The sequence below is a fragment of the Beta vulgaris genome, chromosome 9 (assembly GCF_026745355.1).
Source record: "Beta vulgaris subsp. vulgaris cultivar EL10 chromosome 9, EL10.2, whole genome shotgun sequence".
NCBI classification, from domain to species: Eukaryota; Viridiplantae; Streptophyta; class Magnoliopsida; order Caryophyllales; family Amaranthaceae; genus Beta; species Beta vulgaris.
Window position 1 is genome coordinate 38,354,425 of NC_079210.1, and position 14,440 is coordinate 38,368,864.

Sequence of the window (14,440 nt, forward strand, 5' to 3'; positions counted from 1 at the left end):
ATTGTTTATTTTGTAGGAAAATCCACATATTAAAAAGTTCCGTGACATAGGAGTTTCAACTCAACTCTTTAAGCTAATTGAGACAAATTATTTGGAGATTTGTATGCAACTGGTGATGATGTTTATGTACCCTCAATGGACCACATTGAAGACCTTACAGTAGGGAATGAAAATACTTAGGAAGAGTTTGTAGAAATCCGTAGAGTTGATGCTTTTACAAATGAATTATTAGATGAAGGGAATTTTTTTCTATTTTTTGTGGAGCAAGTAAGAAATGGTGCCACCTCAGGTAATCTAGGTTGTGGTTCACAAGTAAGAAGAAACCTATGACAAAGAAGATTAGTGTACCATTGAAGCGTGCAAGAAGGCAGTCTGCTGGATCTGCCATGTTGACTAAGGATATTAGCGAAAGGTCATAATGTGTCAAACTTACGAGTAAAAGCATCTCTATTGATAGCATTGATCCATCTATGTCCATAATCCATGTAGCAATTAAAATCCTTAATTGTATGGTAGAAAATGGAAAAATTATTTTTAAAAAGTTAAGCTTTGCGCGTTTTTTTAAATAAGTCAACCTTTCGATTAACTATATATAAGTTAATCTTGTATCTACTTTTGGCTATAAATGAGTTAAATCACAATGTCATCCTATTAAAATGTGACACGTATCATAATTTCAACGTCATTAACTCGTTTACAGCAGAAGTAGATACAAGGTTAGCTTATTCTAAGATAATAAAAAAATTGACTTATTTTGAGAAGATCAACCAAAGGTTGACTTATTAAAAATAATTTTTTCGTAGAAAATTACGAACTAGAGAAATTTAGTGATTTGTGGTTTTATGCTACTATTATAATTGAGGATCCCATTAGGAGGAGAGTCTTCTTTAGTATGGAGGATGATGAAACTAGTCTTCTTTAGTATGGAGGATGATGAAACTAGGGTTAAGTGATTGCAATAATACTTGCTTAGCGTCCCCTAAAAAAAAAAAAAAAAAAATACTTGCTTAGCGAGAAAAACAAGCGTTGAAGCTTCATTAATTTAAGATTAATTTCTTAGTATTTGCTTTTATGAAACAAGCAGAAAAAATATAATAGTTTTTTATTGTATTCAAAGTTTATGGATAGTTAGTTTCTTGTATTTTTTTTTCTTTTGAGGATGTAATTGAATTTATATTTAATATGAATTTTCTAAAATCTTTGTTTATAGTGCATATAATTGTGGTTTGCTTCATAATTGACAGGTTCAACATAATATGGATATCGAAAGAAAACGCAAAATGTGTATTGCAATTGCGTACCCAATGTCTCTAATAATTACATATTATTATAATTACATATACAAGAAACCCTGCATGACTTCAATTTTAACGGGGGATGCGTGGATGAAAAAAAAACTGATAAATGGCTGCCCTATTCGATGTGTCAATGCATTTAGGATGGAGCCTCAATTATTTTTGAGATTATGTAAGGACTTATCATCAAATTATGGGTTCAAAGCTAGTAGTAACATGCCTATCTTCGAGAAAGTCGGCAAATTCTTGTACACAATTGCTCAAGGTGCCTCAAATAGAGTTCTTGGTGAGTGTTTTCAACGTTCTGGTGATTCTATTAGTAAAGCAATTCATGAAGTTTTGAATTTAATTTTTTTTCGAAAGGTGAAGAGTCTTGCACATGATATTATAAAGCCTTATGATCCTGATTTCACAAGTGTGCTTGCAAAAATAGCTCAGGATAAAAGATATATACCATTTTTAAGGTACACTTTATTTAAGGTTTCTATTTGTGTCATATATATGTATAAAAGTATAATGTTTTTATACATATATATATCTAATATGGGATATATAAAATATTCTGACAGGATTATATTGGATGTATAGATGGTACACATATAACAACATGTATACCGAGGATCTACAACTGTGTTTTAGAGGAAGGAAAGGAATTCCCACATTTAATGTAATGGTTGCCTGTGATTTTGATATGAGTCTTACATATGTATCAGCGGGTTGGGACGGTTCAACAAACGATACTCATGTTTTTCTTCATGCCATTGAAACTCTAGAATTAAATTTCCTTAAGCCACCTGAAGGTATTTTTATCTACCAATAATTTTTATGTTTCGAATAAAATTTTACAAATTTTTTAGGAATATAGTATGTGTTACATGCTAATAAATTAATTTCTTTTAATAAAATTTTCATGTATCCTCGATGCGGTTCTTTTCCCGCAAGTTGGCTTGCTAGATGTCATCTCGCTTTCATGGGAAGACTAGTAGTACTTGGCTGATAAAGGGTATTCAGATCGAAAAGTTTATTTGGTACCATATCCCAAATTAAGGTATCATCTAGAACAGTTTAAACACACACCTCCACGAGATGACCGAGAAACGTTTAACTGCTGGCACTCATCTCTTTGAAGTTGCATTGAGAGATGTTTTGAAGTCCTAAAGCAGAGGTGGAAAATACTTACTAACATCCCACAAAGAGACAAATACAAATTATGGTTGCTACATTTGCATTGTATAACTATATTAGAATAAATTCCCTTGACGACCCCCTTTTTAGAGTTTTAGAGGAGTAGCCTGAATTTATACTCTCGTCGGAGCTTCCTGATGTTCATGTTACTTCAGATGGTGGAATTAGAACGAGCAGATCTACAAAAATGCAGATTATTCGTGATTGTATAGCTGAATCTTTATGGCGAGCTAAACGTAGCCAAGTAAATTATTGTCAATAATATTAGTTTTTGCAAAATGTAAAACTATTTTTGCTGTTTAGTTAATGCATATGAATGCCATCTTATTTAATTTATAGCGTTTCACAATCCTTATTTTAAAACTTATGCTAAATTTAATTTGTTTGGAGAGCTAGACAACATTATTGAATTATTGGAAATAATATTAATTTTTCATATTTTATTCATTACAGGATGGTTTTAGTTATTATAAAGTCTATACATTTAAATATCATATTAGGAGTCTCAAAATCCAACTAAAATTTATCAATTATGAAAAGAAAATAATGCATCGTGTTCATAATATAAACATTTGATTTAACTATATAGTAATTAATCATATAATTATAATTAATATTATAATTAAATAAGATATCATTTTTGTCATATATAATCCTAACAGCTACTTTTACCAAACACTTATATTGTAAACAACTATTTTGACAGCTAAGAGCTAACAACTATTAGCCAACAGCTAACAGCTATCCGAACAGCTGACAGCTACTCCAATAGCCAACAACTGCTCCAACAACTACTTTTGCTGAATAGGCCCGCTTTCCTGGATGTGTCTTTGCAAGGATTTCAAATTCCCTATGTTGTATGTTGCTGATTTAGAATGGTTTATTTGGTTTATCTCCTTTCATCTAGGTTGTAATGAACTCATGGGTTCTCAAATCTTTTTTTAAGCTAATTTAAGTTCTTCTTCGATAAAAAAAAAAAGGGTGGATTAGGATTTTAGTTATAAATAAAAGAAAAAAGATGCAATTGATGCGTGACATTTTTATGTCAGGGGTAGTATTTAGGTTTTTTTTTAAAATTAATTTATGTTGTTTTATCTTTTAAATCTTTCATTCTTATTTTTGTATTTTATAGCTTAACTAGTTGTTGGTCGGGCCATGTCCTGATCATTAATCAATGTGAATTTGAAGATTTAGATCAAAAAGTTGATAGAAATGAGAAAAGAAGAGTTGTAGGCGTTAGAATGTGCTTAGGAAATGATCTTCCAGCTTCTTTTAAATTTTCTACATTGTAAATTGTAATATGAATTATTTATCAATACAACAAGCAACTTCAAAAGATTAAATATATATATACAAATATTAATTACTTATAAATAATATGATATAATTTTTTTAAAAAATTTAGGTTAATGTGTAAGAATATAACTGATGTAATTAAATGGTATAATATTGTTAATTAAGGAGATTATAGAAAATCCAAAGAGCTTTTTGTTTAATATAAAAATGTACTAAAAGGTAGAACATTATATTCTTAGTATTAGCTTAATGAGTATTAAGATGTATATTAATTTGTATACTTGTTTTAATAAGAGAAAAAATAATAGTGGTTGGCAAGGTAGTGATATAGGTAGCTTTTGGTACAAGTAGTGTTTTAGTAGTGTTTGTTAAAACCTACAATTTGTAGCTTTTGGGATAGCGTTTAGTGGTGTAAATTATATGTTAAAGTTTTGTTTGAGTTTTTTAACTAGTTACTCTTAAACAATTACTTTGACGTCTTCGTTTACCGAACATCAATATTTCATACCACTACTTGGACAGCTAACAACTACACACAACCACTAACAGCTACCAGCACAGCTAACCGCTACTCTCATAGCTAAAAGCTACCAGCACAACTACGGTTGCCAAATACGCCCAAATTATCCTACACCATAACATCCCTTTAACCATAACCTTATCCTTCACCATCTCTATCCAACACCAAGGCATCCCCCTTCATTTCAACACCACGTCACCACCCTCAGTCCCCCATGGCTTCATCTCACCAAACGCCAAACAAAAACATCAATGAGAGAGGATTAGCCTACATAATTTAGTTAGAGAGAGGAAGTGAAAACATCAATGAGAAGTGGAGGATTTAGGATATCATCAAATGACAACAACATTTGAAGTTTTCTATTCATCTACCAATGACAATTAAGAGAAAAACAAGGTATCTTCACTATTTTCTTTCTGACTTTTCGTTAGATTATATATAGGTAGCATATACATCATATGATGATATATCTCTTTAAAACTATTTTATTTACCTAGTCAAACATTCTTCCTTAACGCTTAAATATAAAAGTACATGTAGATCACTCCTATTAGCTTTATTATAATAGCTATATCATTATCTTGCCAATTGATGAACAAGTAAGCAAAGCCAAAGTCCAAACCAGCCTGCAGTTTTAAAATAAATATTATCCTTGCTTGACGATATACCTTTCTTATAGAAGTTTTCTATAGTTTAAGTCAAGATATCTAAAATATAAAATAAACAAATAAAAATTGACAGGAAGTGACATGAAGACCTAAACTTTATAAATTTCTGCACTTGAACCTTTTTATTTAGGCTTCTAGTTAGTTATCTCCATATTGCATATTATCCATTTATATACAAAAAATTATCTCCTACTTAACTAATTTTACAACCCTTTATGGCTTATCAGAAGGTCCAGAACCTCAGTGGTTACATATCTTTACACTTATTACTCCTTCAGTCCTTTGTCTTAGTGAGTACATTAGTGCTACTGCTCAATCCACCATACGTGAGAGGAAGAAGCCCTGAAAGTTTCAAAAGCGAAGGTTCATCTACTCAGGTATTATTATTATTATTATTATTATTATTATTATTATTATTATTATTATTATTATTATTATTATTATTATTATTTATTATATTATTATTTATTATTATTATTATTATTATTATTATTATTATTATTATCTTATTATTATTATTATTATTATTATTATTATTATTATTATTATTATTATTATTATTTTCATCAGCATTATCGATAAAGGTGTAGGGTATAGTTGTAAACTACAAAGTGAGATATAATAAATAAATAAGTGAAAAAAAATAGTAGGTTCATCTCTAAAATGAAAGTGTTAAAATTATGGATGTTGTAAAACGTGTTATGGTTAGAATAGGATGAAGGGAACATTTGTTATTTCTCTATCGGTTTTCAAATAGATGCTTCAATTTAAATCTTTATTATATAAAGTAACTCTCAAGGATTTTGGTAGTTACTTGAAATACCTTAAACACTCTTTTGTTTTTTAAAAAATATTTTATAATTTGATGTTAATAAATAGTATGACTATTGTACATTATTTTATAACTTGAAATACACATTGCATGCATTTAAATTTAGTTTCACACTATTCATAGACTCTATTTTAACTATATTTTTTTTTACATATGTATAAATCCAATGTTAACATTACATGATCACAAGATGTTGAGTTTGTCGGAACATATATTTTTAGACTATTAACTTATAATATTGAGTAATTAATTAGAAATATTAATGCTCAAAGTTGTATATTAATTTGCAAATATAAAAGTCAAAATATGATATCTATTTGAAAATAGAGGGAATATATGTTAGTGGAAAAAGAATTCAGAAGGTATGTGTGAACCTTTTAGAAGTCCAACTGGAAAAAACTATTAGAAAACTTAGGGAGTCTAATATTTTTAAAATGTATGTGGATCTAATTATCTTCATTTTGATGTGTATTTCAAAGTATTATTATTATTGTTTATAGATTTTTAATAAAATATAATAATAAAGAATTAAAGTTGGTCTACTTGGTTAGGCTCTACTTTCTCTTCTGTGATAGGAGGTTTGATTCTTGTCCATTACAAACTAGAATCTCCAAATTTTCCTAGCTTGCAATTGAACATAATGATTTACGTATATTTTTTTTTGAATTGGCATAATGATTGAGTATACATTACTACATTGGAAACTATAGAAAATTAAATTGAACAAGACTAAAAATAAAGATAATAAAGAAAATTAAAAGAAACTCAAATGGACCCGGTGCACATAACTTAGTGTACACCGAGTTGGTAAGATAATAACTTCATATAGTGAATTCTACAGAGATATATATAGTGAACTTATATACAATATAATATATTTTATTAACGAAAAACATAATGTGAAATTATATGCAATATAATAGATGAATTAATTAAAATGTTTGAACATACAAGAAGATCTAAGTTGCGTAGTATATATCATGACACGTGTTCTAACATATAAAATGATTTAGTTTCTCCATGATATAATGCGTACCTGAATGATATAGTGAGTTTCTGCTTGATATCTTGTGTGTTTGAATGATATAGTGAGTTTTCTGCTTGATATCATGTGTGTTTAAATGATATAGTGAGTTTCTGCATGATATAGTGTATTTCTGAATGATATAGTGAGTTTATGTATGATATAGTGTGTGTCTGAATGATATAGTGAGTTGTTGTATGATATAGTATGTGTGTGTCTGCATGATATAGTAAGTGTGTCTAAATCATATAGTGAGTTTCTGCATGATATAGTTTGTGTCTGAATGATATAGTAGATTTCTGCATAATATAGTAGGTTTTCGCATAATATAGTGGATTGTTCAGTAATAATATGTTGTTTTGCCTGGTACACACTAATATTAATGTGAACCGAGTCTACGCAAGTCAGATTGAAAGAAAATAACAGAGACATTAGTTCCAATAAATTTTAGGAATACTTTGTGTCGATTTTTATTTACCTTTCTTAATTGTGCAGGGTAATGGAGATGTGGTGGACTGCGTTGATGTGTACAAGCAGCCAGCTTTTAATCATCCACTCATGAAAAATCACAAAATAGAGGTTTTGATGGAAACCTTCCTAATTTAAAATAATATAATAATATAATAATATAACTTTGACTATTAATATCTCTAATTATGTATTTGTAAAAGTTATAGAAAGTGAGTATATAAAAATATTCATTGAAACAAATCTAACATCATTTTATATGATCATTTTTATTTTTATATATTATTAAAAAACACAGTCAAATTAAGATGTGTGAATAGTGCAAAAGTTAAAGTGTTACACTTAAAAAGAAACAGATGAAGTAGTAAATTGTCAAATGACAACAAAGTTATATGTGAATAAAATCTAGATTATTTTAGGATAGATATATAGCATTTGTATTGTGTTTGGATAAAAAAGTTGAGCTGAAAGGAAGGAGAGGGCCTTAGAAAGGACTAAAGCGCTATTTTCCTCAACCTTTTTATAATAAGTTAAATTTAATAAAAATAAGTTAAGTTCAACAAAAATTAATAACATAAAAATAAATTAAGCAAAAATTACTCAAGTTAAAAAAAAAAAGGTTTAATAATCGATAATATGTAGATAAAGAAATTGTATTTAAAAAAAATAAGTTGAGTCTTTTTTGTAAGAGACCGCCTACTTTTAAATTAAAATTAGGCAATAATAAGCCTAATTTTAAAAAAAGAATTAGTCCAATAGTGACTAGTTTAATTTCTTTCCGTGACTAGTTTAATCTATTTAGTAACTAGGTCTACTTTTATATTAAAATTAGACCGTCTCTTTTAATAATTTTTGAAATAAGTTTCAACGAAAATAAGCTAACTTTTATTTAATTTAAAAAAAAAATCTAACTTATATTTAGCAAAAATAAATTAAGTAAAACAAAAATAAAATAAGTATAATAAAGCCTAATATTTATTGTGCTTTTTTTTTTTCCTGAAATTTTAAGTTGGAGGGAGGGAGGGGAGAACCATGGAAAGATTCAAATTCCTTTTCTCTATTTCATAATCAAGTTTTTCTAATGCTGGAACCTAAACCCATTTTCCTTTCCCTTTGCCCCATCTAGTCCACCGCTGTTATCCCAAAATCTTTATCACGGTTCATGGATTTGGAGCACCTAAAATTAGGTGTTATTTCTCACATTTTTACATATTTTATACACATATTATACATTTTGCTTATTGAACAAAGCATGTGATGAGTGTGAAAAAAATGCGGCACGTAGTTTTATCTGCTCCGCCGAGCACCTAAAAATTTCAATTATCTAGATTTTCCATCCGTACAGCCAAGTCTTTTTTTTTTTTAAATGCTCAAAATTACTTGCTATAATATTTGCTAAAAGATTTTGCAATTTTTTATTTGCTAATAATACTTGTTTGGTTGAATGTAGCCTGTAGGGAGTGCAAATTCCTTAGAACTTTATTTTCCTAAGTAGTTGTACTTCCTACGAATTACTAAATGTTGTTTAGTTATTCATTGGAAATGCCAAATTCCCATAAGAATTTCCACTTACCTAGTTCTCCCTAGATAAGTAATTTCCTCTATTTTATAAGAAATAAAACTTCTTAGAAATTTCTACTTCCCATAAATTTATCAACTAAATAATACCAAAAAATTTCAATTCTTAAAAATTTTAACTTTCTATGTGAAATAATATTAATCAAACAAACACTAAATCTGAAAGGTTCCTTGTTATAGTTCAACCACTCCGTTATTGTTTTTTTTTTACTTATTTACTGTTCGAGATGCATGCAAAAGATTGTGTCATACAAACAACAATCGTGGAGTCCACCACTATAACCTCGCATTCACTAGATTTAGTCCAACTGATTTTGCCCCAACGTTCTCTCTTATTAACTTAGTTTTAAGTAAAATGAACTTAGAAACAGTAAATTAACCGGGGGATCAAACATAATAAACAAGTGGCGGTGCGCATCAAAGATTAATTAACTATATTAAAACATAAGTAACTCTTTGATTGTAATTTGTATGTAATCCCAAAAAAGTATGAGTAACCCTAATATATTAACAAGTCACCCCAACAATTACAAGTAATCTCTAATATACTACTTATTTCTGTGTTTCTTTTTACTTGTAAATTGCAACTCTTTGCCTTTTACGCTTGTCAATGCATAGCTTCAACCATTAATAATTTTAATTACCGATAATTAAAAATTGAAAAAAGTAGATATTTGATAAATACACATTGAGACGAATGTAACAAGATCCCACATGCATATGTTTTTCCTTTACTATAAATCACCAAATATAAACTAAGTGGAGTTTGCGAATAGTGTAAAACTCAAACCGTTGCAAGTAAAAAGAAACAGAGAAAGTATATTACTCCCTATGTCTCGTATTGGTTTCTCCACTTTTCTTTTTGGGTTATCTCTTATTACTTTACCAACTACTTTTTTTTTAGAATGGACCAACTACTTTTATATAATTAGCTTCTACATAAAGCGTTATTTTCTATTTGTCACTATCCTTCTCTCTCTTGGCCTATAATAAATTAATTCTTTCTCTTTCCCTTTACCATCCACATAATAATTCTTCTAAAACATCGTGCCCAGAGAAGTAGGTAAACTAACAAAAGACGCAGGGAATAATTAGTAACCTTAAAAAAACAAATGACCTTATATAAGAACGGGCCGCATCGTTAACTAATGATGTGACCGGCCACATAGGACTTAGGCGCACAAAGGGAGCATTGCCTAAACATTATCAAACATGTAGATATCATCATATATTTCCTACTATATCTAATAGCTTTTGTAGCAAGTAATTCGTAACTAGGATAATAGGCCCTAAATTATAACACTGGCATAGTCGTTCAAAATCAATATCTAAGGGAGCAATATTACATTTGTCCTATGGGGGGTTTTGCAAAATAGCGGAAAATATTAACCTCCATGCTACCCTTCTTACTTGTCTTTGCTAGAACCTCGGCTTTCTTGACTTGCTCTCGTTCAGTTTTTTGGACCGCCTTCACTCATCCATCTTCCAGTGACGTCTTGCAACATGGATGAGATATTAGCATATCTATACTATATATTAAAAGGCGTTCATAAGAACATTTATGTGCCATGTGGCAATTTTCTCTAAGATTCTAATGTATATGCTCTATCTATCTATCTATACAAATATATTAAAAGGCGTGCATAAACAAGAAACTGTGCCACGTGGCGCTCTTCCTATGGAGTTTTAGTTCATGTAATCCATGTACAATAAAAAAATTTAGAAATTTGGTGGGGTTTGATCCCAAGACCTCAAGTACATATACTAAAGTCTTAACCACTAGACTAAGTTGTATTTAGTGTTATTATCATAAAGTATTATATTAATAAATGAAACTTTTTCTTATCCGGGACATAGCCCGGCCCTAATAACTAGTTTATTTCTTATCTCGGTAATGCCATAAATGTTGTCCTAGGATGATGCAATCTGTCCTCTGTCTCCTATTCGGCGTTGTAATTACATATTCTTATAACGTTTTTACTTTTCATCTTTCTCTATATCCTAGATAGCTGCAAGTTTATATCCTAGTAATACGAACGGAAGCAACTCTGCACCGGACCTCATACAGCCATGGCATAAAATTGGTATGTGCTCCGAAGGCACTGTTCCTATCAGAAGAAGGAAACTTCAAGAAACTTCGTCTAACGTGTCAACCAATGGCCCCCACCATGAGGCAAGTCTTTATCTCATTTTTTTTAAAAATTGCTAATGTATTTTCTTACCATTTGCAGATTATTGTCTTATATATCAAACTATATATCATTAATACCAAAATTTCACACAGGTTTGAGTTTACTGGTGTGTAGCTTAGGAATGACAATGAGTCGAACCAAATGTGTCGGATCAGACTGGTTAATTTATATTACACAGCCGAATCACTTGTATTCGGATTAAAAGAAATTCTAAAATTTTGATCAGAAATTTTCTTTTTTTGGCCTCTGATCAGGTAGGACTTGAGTTTTATTCAAACTATGTTTTGGCCATACTTAGGAATGAGTTTATGGTTTGGTTCAGATTTTGAGCTGTAGTTTTATGCTATAATCCTTATGTATGCGATCTGTTCACGTGAAATTACAGCTTGCAACTCTCATAGCAATCCCAACGGAGACGAGGTTCTATGGAGTAGGCGGCGAGATAAGTGTCTGGAATCCTGCTGTATCCAGGACAGAGGATTACAGTGCTTCTGCAGTTATCGTGAGATTAAGAGAAGGAGCTTATTTTATGGCTGGATGGATTGTAAGTAGTAGTACTGTTTATGCTTTTCCTGTATCAACTAATATTGAAACAATTTTGAAGATCTTATGTTGTGAGTCATTTTAAAGACCCTAATATATATATATATATATATATATATATATATAAGTGAGTTCATATGAGAATGCATATTTATATGAGAAATGAGAATGAATTTTACACGCTATAAATATGGACACTTTACAAATATGGCGAGTTTCGTATCTGATATGTTGCTCATATGTGTAACAATACAATTTTAACGTTATGACTTGTTGCGATGGACACACTCATTTATATCTCCATTTCATGGTAGGTGTATCCGGAATTATACCGTGACTTCCAAACAAGATTTTTCATCTTCTGGAAAGTAAGATTTAAGAATAAAGGAACAATCAACATCTCCATTTTCACTTATTGTTCATGACATTTATATACTATCTCCTGACTCTGAACTTTATTTATCTAAACAGACAGATACTTCCACGAATACTGGCTGTTATGATCTTCATTGTGAAGGTTTTGTGCAAGTGAACCAAAATTTTGTGCTTGGCAGCCGCATGTCATCAGTTTCTACAATAGGCGCGGAAACCCATCGTGAACTCAGAATAATTATTTTCCGGGTAAGTCCTATACAAACTTTTTTGCAGTCTATCAACTTCAATAATGATAATTTTATATGATCGTTGGCTATAAAAAATTTACAGAGTCGAGATACCGGAAATTGGTGGCTTCGTGTTGGGGGTGATAATATAGGATATTGGCCTGCCACACTCTTCGGCAGCACATCAGAAGGAGCAGAAAATATACAATGGGGAGGTCAAATATTTGATTCTGTAGGAGCTGGTCAGCACACAGCTACTGATATGGGTAATGGACTATTCCCTGATATAGGTACTTACCATGCTAGCTCTGTTTGTCGGCTTCAATATGTGGATAGTTCATTCACACTCCGCACTCCATCTCGGTCGACATTGGGGTTCGATGTGACTAATCCTTTGTGTTACGATGCCGAACTACTTCCTAATTTAGACCCTGATAATGGCCTCTGTTTCTTATTTGGTGGGTCAGGGAGAAATGCACGATGTCCATAGTTGCTGTCGTATACAATATGTGGTACTTATTGAACACTGTTTTTGTTCATGGACGACTGTGTTTTGTACAAATCCGTGTGAGAATGACCAATGGCTATACATATTTTGTAATAATGCTCCTAAGTATTTTGTGAACTTCTGTATCTGTATACATCAGTACATGTATACATGCATGTATCTTTAATTTGTTGATCAAATCATCTTATTAAAGTTTAGCTTTGGCGTCATTCATGATACTCAATGTATCCAGGTCAATAGTTTGTGGTGTTTTGTTTACTAGTCAAATTTGGTGGCACTGGATGCACCCACAGCATAATTTGATGTGTTAAGGCCAATTTTGATCGTTTTTAATTATCTCTATTTATTAAAAATCAAAAACACTAAGACTTTGTTTGGTAGGAAGGATTTGGATGGAAAAGAAAGGAAAGAAAAGGTAAAAACAAACTATCTCATGTTTGGTAAAAGAAAATAAGAGGGATATGATTGAAAAGGAGAGGAAGTAGAAGGAAAAGAATACTAGACTCTTAAATCCTTGCTTTTCTTTCCTCCCAAAATCGGAGGAATTTGACTGAAAACAAAGCTAAGAAGATTTTACCTATGTTTTCTTTATTTCCTTTCTTTCCTTTCCTTTACTAATGACAACCAAACATGTGATTCCTCTCAAATCCACCAATTATGCCAAACATTAGAAACTACAACTACCTTCTTTTCTCTTCTTTTCCTTTCTCTTCCTTTCTTTTTCCTTCCTTTATTAAAAAAATACCAAACAAAGTGTAACTCTCCAGAGCTCAACTTTGTTGGTGCAAAATCAGTTGGATGACTTTGCAAACAAGTCAATGCACACCCAATAGACGGGAGTCTTAGTCCGTGGGGGTTACTGGTTTTAATTAGATAAAACCTTGCTAACGTACTTTGTTATAGCTTAATGTAAGTAAACTACAATGCCTAATAAATTCAGGCGATAGGTATTTAATAAGACAATCAGTGCAATAATTATTAATATATTAATCAAAGCTGAATATTCCCACTTATATCACAAACTTCTAGAAAGGTTCGTTTATAACACACATGAAGATAAAACAGGCTGGACAATTAGAGGAAAAACACGAATATGGATACCTCCATGAGTTCCAGCTAAAACTAGAGTTTGAACAAACATACCACTTAGTACATGCTCTAGATCTAGGCTAGGAACTAACTATAGCCCCAGAAAGGGGTTGGCTAATCTAGGTTAAAGTTACGCTAGAAAAGAAAGTATACTTGCACGTTGGTTTGTGTTGTGTTTGTTGTCTTGTTATGATCTTCCTTCATGTATTTATACCTCGTAGCTATGCGTAACTTCCTTGCCTCTTTGGAGGGAAATGATTTGAATCATTTATGATTCAAATCACAACATCCTCTGGCACCATAGTGATGATGTCCCATTACCCACGTTCTTGCATGCTCCATAATCATATCAAGTACTACCCACGTCCTTGTCTACGTTTTTGGCGTCGTTTGACTTCCATCTCTTGACTGCTGGGCTTTCTTTTATGGGCTCCTAGTTGTTGACTATTTATCATGGGCTTCTTAGTATGATCGGACCTTCACATTTACATAAACATCAAACATTAAACCCTTTGGGGATTGATACAATGTATCATAATAAATGCGAGCTAAACATAAAAATGGTGGTAACAAATTGCCCCCTGTTTTGTGAGGTGATGTGCTAAGAACCCACAAATTATTAGTAGAAGAATATATGCTT

General features: G+C 30.9%; 1 protein-coding gene across 1 annotated transcript; it reads left to right on the plus strand.

Annotated features, from left to right (window-relative positions):
* The first annotated feature begins 326 nt into the window (after positions 1-326).
* Positions 327-12,942, plus strand: LOC104903771 (hypothetical protein). Its single transcript, XM_048637124.2, has 10 exons — positions 327-412; positions 1,439-1,759; positions 1,884-2,095; positions 2,636-2,724; positions 7,316-7,399; positions 10,872-11,039; positions 11,444-11,602; positions 11,916-11,969; positions 12,073-12,222; positions 12,307-12,942. Exons 1-10 carry the CDS (start codon positions 327-329, stop codon positions 12,691-12,693), a joined length of 1,710 nt encoding a protein of 569 aa, XP_048493081.1. The 3' UTR covers positions 12,694-12,942.
* Positions 12,943-14,440: the final 1,498 nt, after the last annotated feature.